The sequence below is a fragment of the Rhinolophus sinicus genome, chromosome X (assembly GCF_036562045.2).
Source record: "Rhinolophus sinicus isolate RSC01 chromosome X, ASM3656204v1, whole genome shotgun sequence".
NCBI classification, from domain to species: Eukaryota; Metazoa; Chordata; class Mammalia; order Chiroptera; family Rhinolophidae; genus Rhinolophus; species Rhinolophus sinicus.
The window spans coordinates 2,213,704-2,226,874 of record NC_133768.1 but is presented as its reverse complement, the minus strand read 5'-3'; the positions used below and the strand labels follow the sequence as shown (position 1 = coordinate 2,226,874).

Genomic DNA, 13,171 nt, shown 5'->3' with positions numbered 1-13,171 from the left:
CCTCACAGACAGCGCTGAGAGAGCTGGTGCATTGTCGGGATATAATTGCCATGAATTTTTGGTGAGAAGTTCGTCTTAACTTTTTCACACAGCCTTTTCAGCTCTTTCAAATGGTAAACTTGGTTAACTGTTTGTCCACTTCCTACGAACTCATAATGCATAATCCCTCTGACACCAAAAAAGGTTAGCAACATCATTGCAACAAGTTTGCAAACATAATGGTCAGACCTGGTACACCTAACCTACCAAACAGCTTAGCTTAGTCTACCCTACCTGAAAATGTACTTACTACCCTACCTGAAAACACTTACTACAGACGGGCAATTATCTTGAGTTACATCTCCAGAATAATCACCTTATTCTTTTCCTCACCAGAAGCAAGACTCACAGGTGGATGGATGTTTTGTAGACATGATGGGAAGCACAAATACAAAATACAGTATTCCAAAAAACAGTGGCAACACAGCACACTGTAGAGTACTGGTTGTTTACCCTCATGATCACGAGGCTCATTCGAGCTGTGGCTCACTGCCACTGCCCGGCATCACAAGAGACTATCGTACCACCTATCACTAGTCCAGAAAAGATAAAAATTGAAAAATCAAAGTGTGATATCTACTCAATGAGTATTGCTTTCACACAATCATAAAGTTGAAAAAAATCCCATGTTGAACCATCATTCAAGTCCGGGACGGTCTGTATTATCAGTATCGTTCAGATTAAAAGGTAATAAAGTAAAATCTTAATATTACACAGGAATGCATTCAACAAAATGTACCTGGGGAAATTATCTGAAGAAGGAGAAGAAAACAACAAAAACAAGTAGAAATATTACTCTGGAATGGAATCGTTCATATGTAGCTTTAATGTACTTTACCAGTTGAGGTTTACCATATCCGCCACCCATTAAGCACATAATTCTATTTCTCAATTAACTGAAGACCTCCTGATTAAATATAACATCACATTTTTGAGAACAGAATGTACTCTGTGATGAGAAAATGGAATTTACAAACCCTATATATAACCCCCCACAATTACAAGAATTTCAGATAACAGAAAAGAAATAGAATTAAAAAGGCCTAAAGAAATGAGTATAGTTTCACCAGACAGTTACATATACATTAATTATTTGCTACGATAGTCTTACAAAGTAGGTTTACTTGTTACAGGTATAAAGATCCAGTAAAAATCCAAATAGTCGACACCTTGACAAGGGTCGCATTTAGTTACGTGGTAGTGTCAAATTTTAAAACCAAATTTTCTACCTCAATGGCTGTTTACAACACTAAAACTGAATGAATCTGTATCTGAGACACACTGTCCATTTTCAGAAACAGAAATAAAACAAGAAGCATGGAAGGCATGGAACTGCAGGAAAAAAAGGAGGGGAATCCCCTGTGAAAAGAACCTGTATTTTATTTAAATAACTTACTAATTAGAAAGTAACATACGTATGCTCCATCTCTCATGGACTTAAGGAATGGAAACATGTAGGGAAGACCTGAACTGGAATGAACTTAAAAGTTGTTGACGCTATTCTCTAAATCAAATGCCTCTTTAACACACTTCTCGGAGAATGACACCCGGATCAATGGTGAGTGCCTCCTGATCGCATATCACTCAACCTATATTTGACCAATGAGAGGCAAAGCAAAATTTCTTGCAGGCTTTTTAAAGTTATTCCTGACTTTTGACGACACCAACAGGAAACGACATCCTTTTCCCTCTACCAAATGAAGATGAGAATGATGAGCGTACTTTTGTTGAGCACTTACTTTGAGTTCGTATTGTACTACTAAGCACATAATAAGCTACAAAGTAGTCAGTATGTTCCTATTAAAAGTATAAGAAAGGAACATCACTTTGATCACACCTAGTAACTATGTTATATCAAGATGGAAAGACCAACTGGAGAAGAAAGGACTAGGAACCTGGATGACATATCTGAACAGATGAAACAATTACTCTTGAAGCCTATACTTCTTACTGTAAGAGCTACTAATTTTTAGCATTATTTGAACCAATGTGAGTATGGATTTAGAGTGTCTGTGCTAATACTCTATACTAGGAAACATCTTGTTATAGTAGAACACGCTGGTGTAGCAGAGGTTCCATACCTGGCTAGTTGAAGTTACTACCCAGTCCAATTTAAGATTAAAGACCTCCTAGAAGGAGACATTTGTTCTGATTCCCGTGTTGATTCATTTTAAGTGCTAAGTAATTGTACAGTGATATACAAAAATATCTCATCCTCAATTAAAACTATTGATGTGTAAAACTGTCCAACAATAGATAAGGACTGCTTCTACTAATGGACAAAGCTTCAAAAGCAAATGTCAGGATGAGATAAAAATCAAATGCAATATACTCACAAAAAGAAAGATTAATGTCAAAACATCCTCATGTTCTATTTTCATGTAAATGAAATTTGCTACAGGAATGTTACAAATTTAAAATAAAGAAGTGCACATTAAAGGAAAACTGCATGTACCTAAGACATTTTTGCTAAAATCAACATTTAAAGGCTTGTTATTCTTTAGTGCATATAGGACAGTTGCTGTTATTCATAAGTAAGCAAAAACACTTTCAATTAGTCAGTGAACATTACCTAAGTCTGCTCTGCTTTATTGAAGAATATTGTAAAATTTGCCACTTCATTAAAATGGAGCACTGAGACCACAGATTTATCTAACAATACTTGCTACTGTACTACTGTTCAGTTAATCTCCTCTCTGCCAAATGTTATGTATAAATTCCTATTTTGGGGGAAAATAATTTTTACTCTTTTGTTATGCTCTCCAATGTATTTCCAGAGAACACATATCAAACTGCCACCACAAAACAATACTGTAGAATAACAAATATGTTATGAGAAAATTATACCATAATCTATTTATTTTCCGTAGTCAGACATGGTAGCACCTTTTATAGGCTAATATACACAGTGTGACTCTCCAAGAGGGGTTAAAATCTGCAAGGTGCCATAACGGCACTTCCTTTTTAAAATCCCCAAACATCCATCCCTTAGTTTGAACAATACAGTGTGAAAAATGGTGCTCTCAACTGAAAAGAACACTGATAAATCCGATCCCATTCTCCACACCAATTCCATTTAACCTTGGACTTATTCCTCAGCTACACTTATCACTAGCCACCATGTGATCTAAATTTGTTTACTTCTGTTGCAATGATTTTAATGTTCTCGGTTGAAATATCTGTGTGCCATCAGTATCACTGCTTTATAAATACATAAAATGCAGAGACAGTTTAGAGAATTTAATACTTTAAAAAATCTGAAAGAATTAAGGCACTAAATGAGTAGAGTGCCAAGAAGAGATTAACTCCGGTCTAGGCTTTCCAAACCCTGCACATTGAAAGAAAAGTCTGGGCCTTGAACTACTCCTGAGAAACCCTTGAAATATCCTACCTTACAACTGTGCCACTGTATACCTGGAACCTTGGGTCATCAAGACAGTTTATGCTAACAGTGTTACTTACGGTGGGGGCCTGAGGCCATACAGTATCAGTTCAAGCTCTGGAGGTGCTGGCTGAGTAAGTAAGGTCAGCCATATGGGCTCTCCAAGTCTACAGTACCAACCCCCAATTATACACATACACATATTGCTCAGAAAAAGAGGGGAAAATCCTGGAAAGGCTGGGTGGAACTTTCCTGTATTGTTATAGGACAGGGAGAATAAGGTGCTATCCACATGACTGTAATGGGAGAGGACAACTGGATCTTGCACCAGGTCTTTCCTGAACTCTATCTTTGTATCGTTTTCCTTCGTCAATTTAAATCTGTATTCTTCCACTGTAACAAAAGTATCCATAGATATAAGTGTTTTCTAAGTTCACTAAACTCTAGCAAATATCACTGATCTTGAGGGTGGCTAGCAGCGGGGGACCCCCAATCTCACATACAATTTTTAAATAGCATTTGTTTATTTTATTTATCATATTTTTGAGTTCAGAGTAAGTCTCTCTCTCTCTCTCTCTCTCTCTCTCTGACACACACACACACACACACACACACACACACACACACTGTAATCAAGATAATCTGCCATCAGTCTACATCAAGAAAAGAACAAATAGTATAAGTCGTCACAGATGCAGAAAAAATTATGTTGCTCTCCAGAAACAAAAATTCTTTCAAAGGGCAATGCCTTTGCCATGCATGAAAGCCCTGTGTCCACTCAAAACCACAGAAAACATAAAATGATAGCACAAACCCAGAAACTCTGAAAAATGAAAAGTTTTGACAAACCACATTTCCATCAAAATTAAGGTATTTAAAATATATTTATTTTTTCCAAATGATGTTTTATACTCACCAACATCAGTCAACAAGCCTTAACAGATGACAATCTCCTGTGTAATTTTGCTATGACACATGTCCTGCTATTACAAGTGGACAGATTTCTAATCAGACCCAAAGGAAACACTAGTCAAATCTAATGGTCACAGGTACAGCATCTCTAACCAATTCTTCATCTCTACGGTGGCCAGTCATATACAGAAACAAGTATTACATGCACAAATCAAATAAAATCCATCATTGTTCTCTGATTACAAACCCAGCTATTAATTTTCTTTTAAAGAAAAATCACAATCTAAAGCACTAAAAAGTTATCTTGGAAATTTTAGCATTGAATTTAATTGTCACCTGAAATCCAATCCTTTTTTACGTTTCAGTTCACATCCTAAATTTGTTCATTTTTTTATAGTGGTAATATAAATTCCAACATTTCTCAATACTCTTAACATTTAAACACACACACACACACACACGTGCATGCACAAATGAGCAGAAATAGTATATCTAGGAAAAATCCCAACCACCTACCTTTAAACTAGATTCATAGTCTGTGTTCACTTTGAACATAAGCCCAAGTCGTAAATGAATTTCCTTGGCTCGACAAAAGCTTGGGTCCACATAAAGCACCTCTTGAAATGCTTTAATTGCCCTTAAAGAATATAGACATAAAAAAAACTGTAAGATTTTAATATTCACATGCATTCTCCTTGCTAATACAGGAAACATTCTGGTTACACAATTTTAACAAAACGACAATTTTCTAAAAACGTTATGAATGAATACTAGAAAAGGATTAGAAAAACGGAAGGAATCTCAGTTGAATTTTTTCTAAACTTTCTCAAATTATTCAACAATATATAAAGATTTAATAACATCTGAGTGTAAATAACCAATTTAAATATTTCTGAACCATCTCAGAGAAGGGGCATAGGGAAGTTTTTAAGAGGGCATGCACGTTTAAGAGGGTTAATCCTAGATCTATACTGCTCCATGTAAGTCAACTTATAGAACTTTACTTTGCCTATCACATTTTGGTTTATATTCTGAACCTATTGTTCAGTATGATGTGACGAAAATAGTGGCTAGTATTTATTTTCTCCATATGGAATTCCTATAGAAGAGGGTAATTTGTGGAAAAGACCATTCTTATTCCTACAGCAATGCAGTGCCACCTCTGTCATAAACCAAGGGCCCATGTTTAGGAGACTGTCTTGACTTGTTTACTTACTTCCACCTTCATTTGTCTGTCAGTCTATCTATGTTTGTCCTAATCTATACTGTCTTAAATACTTGTCTTTTTAATAGGACTTGATTATCAAAGGAGAAACATCTAGATAAACTGGACATATTTGGAATATTTTTAGTATATGAATTATGTGACTTACTAATGAGTAAAAAACACAAAAGGAAACGTCTACTTTGAATCTCAATTATTCTATCCTCTAAACATCTTAGAGATCACTATTTTTAGAATCTTACATGTTTCCAAAGTCAATTTTCCTATTACCACAAATAGTTCTAGATATCATTCATACCACAACTTAGGACAAAGCAACATACCACATGTCTTCAGTAAGTTATTTGGGTTAAGTTCCTACTTCTAGAATCACATGGTTATATATGTGTGTGTGTATATATACATATATACATATACATATACATATACATATATATACATATATATACATATATATACATATATATATGTGTATATATATATATATATATATATATATGTATTTACTGCAAAATTAAGTGTTTTGAAGGATGGGTTTTCTTTAAGAAACATACAGACATAACTTAACCATGAGTTACTGTGGAAGTATCCAAGATGGCAGAGCAGATAAATACTGTGATTACCACGTCCCGTGACTCCATCAAAATTACAACTAAGTTATAGAACAATCAACCTGGAGAACAATCTGAAGTCTAACTGAACAGAAGTTTCATAACAAAGAATATAAAGAAACCACATCGAGACTGAGTTTTAAAAAAAATGTTGGTAGATGAGGGTAAAGGGGTCAAATATGTGGTGATGGAAGGAGAACTGACTCTGGGTGGTGGACACACAATGTGATAGACAGATGATGTAATACAGAATTGTACACCTGAAATCTATGTAACTTTACTAACCACTGTCACACCAATAAATTTTAATTTAAAAAATTATTTATTAGAACAAACACTCACAGATACAGACAACAGTACGGTGGTTACCAGAGGGAAAATGGGGGGTGGGATATATATACATGTGTATACACACACACACACACACACACACACACACAAGGGAAAAGGGAGTCAAATATGGTGATGGAAAGAGACTTGATCTTGGCTGGCAAACACACAATGCAATATACGGATGATGTATTATATAATTGTACACTTGAAACCTAGGTAGTTTTATTAACCAATTATCACAATACATTTAATAAAATTTTAAAAAATAAGTTGTCAAAATTTATAATCATCTTTCACAACTAACTTAACATTTTAACATTCATATTAAAGCACCAACTTCTCTCCCTATTAATTTTAGGTTCTAATCTTTAACCTAACGGGGCTCATTCTCTATTCCTAAACTGTAAATTTCTTTGTTCCCAGCCTTACAATGGATTTCACCTAAATTTGTTCTGGCTAGCTGAAATGGTTGTGACCTATTTACACAAACAATTGTATAAATACTGATTTAAAAATAGCCACCTCTGCACCTTGACACAGCACAAAGTACAACAAATTATTCCATTTATTACAACATATCACCTTATTTCTAAACTTATCTCCCCAAATCTTGGTAAGTCCTCTAACTTTTCAAACCTCCTGTCCTCTTCCAATGTATTAGTGATCACAAGTCTATGAATCAAATGCCATTGATAGTTGTCTAAAAAAATTGCCAACTTTTTTCTTTCAGTATGGAATATGCTTTACAGTAGGATCAGCAACATTAGGCCTGCTTCTGCCACTAAGTAAATGGTTAGGGAACACAGTAAAAATTATCACATCTTATTTTTCCCATTAACAAAATCACAGGATTAGAACTATGTGATCTCTAAGACCTTTCTAGTTATAAAAGTTCAGAATTGTGAATTCTGTGTATAGGACCTGCAGGAAATTTAAAGAGACTTTAAAATGATCCTAATAATCCAGGCTCAGTTTTAAATAAGATTCAATACAAAAGAACGTTGATGGCTTAACTTTAAGGTCTCTCAGAGCAATGTGTAATTCATGAGGAAAAAAAAAGTTGTAACATCTGTAATCCACAAGTTTATTTAACTAACAATGCAGTTGTTTCCAAACACGACATAATCAAAAGGTCCAAAAGCCAAAGAGTAAGAAAATTAGCAGTCAAGTAGTTCAATTAAACGTTAAATATTCACCTTTGGAAGGCACATTGAATATTTGTCAATGCATATTTAAGGACTCTGCATGAAATATTTAGAATGACCTACACAACATAGTTGTGAACACTGGCCATGTACTCATTCACCTTCCTTTAGATTCTCATAGCATGTAAAGAAGAAAAAACAAGGACAAGACCAAAAAAGTTTTCTATACTTTGCAGTTTACAAAATCTTATATATTTCTCACAGTTAGTCCTCAACACTGAAAGACATATCTTAACTATTACAAATTGTATGACTTTGAGAGTTTATAATCAAGTTCTAGTTACTGGCCCTCAGAAGGTGTTAGCAGGTGTGCTGCATGGAGGGAATGAAGGCTGAACTTGATCAGCAGCCTAAAAAGGTTAATATGCTACTAATGAAATGTATGTTAACTAACATTAAAATGTTTTATGTGTTTGTCTTTCTCTCTCAAACACCACACACACACACACACACACACACACACACACACACACACGGTGAAAAGATCTTCTTTAAGTCCACTTACCAGTGAAATGCATTGTAGTAGAAGTAAACCAAACCAAGGCCATATAAGAAGGCAGCATTCTGTTTGAAACAAACAAACAAAAAAAGGTGAAAGATTTTACATTTATTTCATGTTGTTAATTAGAAATTTAATACATAAGATGTTTTTAAATTCTGAAAATTCTTTCACATCTTACAATACACTTAAATGAAAAATGAAATCATGCGACAACAGGTAACACAGAAGTCGAAAAACTTGAAAAACTTTTCCAGTTTTTTTTTTAATCAACTACACAGTGAAGACAACTTAAAAATAATTCCTAAAATTTGTGTGAAACAACAAAAGACACCAAATAAGCGAAGCAATCCGAGAAAGAAAAACAAAGCTGGAGCTATTACTTTTTCTGACTTCAAACTATACTACAAAGCTATAATAATGAAAATAACATGGTACCAGCATTAAAAGGGAACAAAACATAGGCCTAAGGAACAGAACACAGAACCCACAATTAAACCCCCATAGTTACAGTTGACTAACATTCGACTAACATTCGACAAGCAAGCCACGCCCAGTGCCACAAGGACTGTCTCTTCAACAAATGGTGTTGGGAAAAATTGATAAACACGCACAATTTGTGTATGCAAAAACAATGAAATCAGAACCCTATCTTATACGACTCACAAAAATTAACTCGAAATGATGAAAGACTTAAACATAAAAGCTGATACCATAAACCTCCTAGAAGAAAATGTAGGGGAAAAGCATCTTGACACTGGTCTTGACGATGCCTTTTTTGGATATGACATGACAAGCACAAACAGCAAAAGCAAAAATCAACAAATAAGACTATATCAAATTAAAAGTATCTGCAAAGCAAAAGAAACACAACAACATGAAAAGACAACCCACAGGGTGGGAGAAATTTTCTGCAAACCATAAATGTGGATCAGGGGTTAAAATCCAAAATATGTACTCACATAACAACAACAGCAACAACAAAAACCAATCTATTAAAAAATGGACGGGAACTGTCCGTTTTCCAAAGAAGACATCAAATGGCCAACAGGTACACGAACAGATGATAAACATTTAATCATCAGGGAGGTACAATTGATAACCAACAATGAGATACCACCTTACACCTGCTGGAATGGCTATCATCAAAAACACAAGAGATCAAATGTTGTCGAAGATAAAAAAAAAAAGGAAACATTTGCACACTACTGCTGGAAATGTTTATCAGTATAGCCAATATGAAAAATAATACGGAGTCTCCTTAGAAACTAGAAAACAGAACTACCATATGATCCAGCAATTCCACTTCTGGGTATTTATCTGAAGAAAATCAAAACAGGATATCAAAGATATACATAGTATTCCTATGTTTACTGCAACATTGTTCACAATAGCCAAGAAATGAAAACAACTTAAGGTATCATCAACAGATGAATGGATTAAGAAGATGTATGATATAGTACATATAAAATGGAATATTATTCAGCCATAATAAAAAGAAGAGCCTCTGTTTTGCAACAGCATGGATGGACATAGAGGGTACTATGACGGTAAGTGAGATAAGTCAGACAGAGAAAGACAAACACTGTATGCTTTAACTTGTATGTGGAATCTTAAAAAAGTCAAACGCATAAATCAGAAAGTAAAATGGTGATTAGCAGGGAAGAGGGATTGGGAGGACAGGACAGATTATGTTTCAGGGTACAAACTTGTAAAGAGTAGTAACCCCTAGAGATGGAATGCATAGTATACTGAGTGTATAGACAACCATATTTTATTATAATCATCAAACTTGCTAAGACTAAACTCTTCCAACCACTAGAAAGAAATACTCATGTAACACGAAGTGCTAAGCTACAATGGCAATCATATTACAATATATAAACATATCAAACTAACAAGTGGTACACTAAATTTACCATGTTATTATGTGTCAAATATTTCCATTTAGAAATAAATAAGTGAATAAAACTTTAAATGGCCAAAAAGCATATGAAAAGATGCCTAAATATCTTTACAATTATCTATACAATTACCTAAATATCTATAACAATTACAAACTAAATCACAATGTGATACTTCTTCACACCTACCCGGATGGCAATAAATGAAGAAGACAGACAAGTATTGACAACGTTATGGAGACACTACATAAAAGCTTACAGTTCAAAATAATGTCAATGTGTGACCTCTCCAAACAAGAAACAAAAAACAAGACATCAAATGCATTCTCAGAAGGAAACACAGAGTCATGCAAAAGGATGGCATAAAGAGACTTGCACGGGAATTATCCTAATACTCGTCATTCTTTAACCTATTTTGAGGATTAAAAATAATTTTTAACAAAATACATTAAAATTCTCTCTGCCTCAATCAGAATCAAGAGAGGCTTAGAGATGTATACTATGTCCATCATAAGCTGCATTTAAGAAATTACAATTTCACCTATTTACCATCAGCCTAGATACAATGTGTTTAGGTTAAAGAAAAAAAATGTGGATGAACGTCACCAAGATGATGAGACAGGAGGCTCCTGACTTTCCCTCCTCCCATGGTCACACAGCTACATATGGATGAATTCCCTGAGTGAAATCCAGACACTAGCAACTGAGAAAATACCCACATCAAAATGTGTAGGAAAGCCTAGTATCCAATTCCCCTTGGCTTGGGGGAACTGTTCCTTTAATCAGTTGTTAAACAGGCTCGCTGGTATTTCCTGTGGCAGAATGATCCTTTACATGGAATGTACAAACTTTATTCCAAGACGAATTCTTTTCCTGGTTTTAAACTGTGTTTGTTTTCATGTGTATTACATCAATATTATGGCAAACTATTTGGTAAGCTTTACTTTCCACCATTAAACACACTGTAAGGAACTTAAGGGTGGGACTTGAGGTTATTTCTGGATGAGATTGACATTACTCTAGGAATTGGACTACTTCCTGTGGCAGAACTGTTCCAAAATAAAGGGTGGCTTAGCCCACCCTTCAAAGCAATTTTGGAATTTTTTCTGGAACGCCCATCAGAGCTCTCATCGTATTACCCTTGATGTCCTGAATGTCATCAACATATCTTCCTTTCAATATTTCCTTTATCTTTGGGTAAAGAAAGAAGTCACTGGGGGCCAGATCAGGTGAGTAGGGAGGGTGTTCAATACAGTCACTTGTTTACTGGCTAAAAACTCCCTCACAGACAGTGCGGTGTGAGGTGGTGCATTGTCGTGATGCAAGGGCCGTGAATTGTTGGTGAAAAGTTCAGGTTGTTTTCATCTAACTTTTTCACGCAGCCTTTTCAGCACTTCCAAACAGTAAATTTGGTTAATTGTTTGTCCAGCTGATACAAATTCATAATGAATTATCCCTCTGATATCAATAAAGGTTAGCAACAGCGGTGCAACAAATTCGTGAACTTAATTGTCAGACCTCGTATGATGCAACATGACACGACTATCATGATACAACCGAAAACACAGTAAGTCCCTCACGGGGAGAGAAGATAAAGAACGTCAGCGAGATTTTCACTTCTCCTCGATATCCTATAATTTAAATACCATATAAAATGAACACATAGTATGTTACATATAAGGGAATAACAGATGGATGAAAAAATTTCCTACACATACACACACACAAATATGACAATTACAGTCTTCAGTTCTATAACTCGTCATGTGGTTATATACAGTATTTACAACTACCTTCTTTCACTAATCATTCCATATTCCCTTTGCTACCAGTAAGCTCTTCAACTGGTCATGCATCTTTAGTTAATGGAGTGATACAAACCTTCATTCTTCAAAGGCCTGGGCCATTACTACTTCTGCTTGGATTGTGTTTTTTTGTAGTTTTCAATAGAACTTAATCAAAAGGTGCAGTAATACTAGGCGGTATATGCTAAGGAATCTGTATTGCATACATACTGTTCTTTATATCCGTTGTGGAATAGTAGTCCAATTCCCCCTTGCTTGTCAGGAAGAATCACCACACCCAGAAAAGAAACTCCCTTTTGGACTGTTGATTCAGATTAAGGCATGACGAGTCCAAATGGCCACACAACCATCTTAATTTTCAGTTTGATGTAATCGTAGTTATGTCTCCTAGTGGAAGGATTCCTCCATTTGCAACTAACATCTCTTTGCCAGTAGAGCACAAGGTCATGGGGAAAGGAAGCCAATATTTTGCTAGTAGGTCTCTCTAGCAGGTAATAAGAGGTGCCATCAAGATCTAATTTCAGGCTCTCTCAGAAGGTGACCAACAATTCATAGGCAAGATGCCATTGTAAAAATGCAGACACGGGGCATGAGACTGAAGCACATTTTTCTGTTTATCATTAGTCACAGATGATAAAGGATGAGACAGATGCGTTAGAAAGCAAAGAGAAAACCAACCTGCATTGCCCCTTCTCCAGGCCAGCATAGCAATGAACCCAGAGGGCCACACCAGGCCTACGATTTCTCCTAAATAGAACCCAAGGTGAACACCCACCTCCCTCAGCATTGTCGGTCATTTCCAGAGAAACCGACTTTGGTCTCATCTCACAGGGATGGCAGGGGTTGCCCACTGGGCAACAAACATAAACGGTCACACAACACACATTGTAATTAAATTGGGGAAATTCAAAGACAAAGAGCATTTTGAAGACAGCAAGTGAAAAATGAACATCATGTGTAAGAGAACAGCCATAAGACTATAAGATGTCTCATCAGAAACTTTTTCAGACCAGAAGAGAATAAGATGATATATTCAAACACTGAAAGAAAAAATGCCAAGCAAGACTATTACACAGGCAAAGCTGTCCTTCAGAAATCAAGGAGAGACGGTGATTTTGCAAACAAACAAAAACAAAGAAAAGTTCATCACCATGACAGCTGCCTTACCAGAAATTCAAAGAGGGAATTTTTCAGAGGAAATTTTAAAACGCTAATTAACATTGTAAAAATATATCAATATATACGCAAAACTCAGA

The 13,171-nt window shown here is 35.4% G+C and overlaps 1 protein-coding gene across 5 annotated transcripts in view; it reads right to left on the bottom strand.

Annotated features, from left to right (window-relative positions):
- Positions 1–13,171, bottom strand: part of LOC141569638 (lysine-specific demethylase 6A-like) — a 162,337-nt gene that overhangs the window by 68,313 nt on the left and 80,853 nt on the right. For all 5 annotated transcript variants that reach the window (XM_074323718.1, XM_074323720.1, XM_074323721.1 and 2 more), the window contains 2 exons: positions 8,213–8,271; positions 4,850–4,970 (listed from right to left, as the gene is read on the bottom strand). In XM_074323718.1, coding sequence (XP_074179819.1) covers positions 4,850–4,970; positions 8,213–8,271 — 180 coding nt within the window. The remainder of the gene's footprint in view (positions 1–4,849; positions 4,971–8,212; positions 8,272–13,171) is intronic.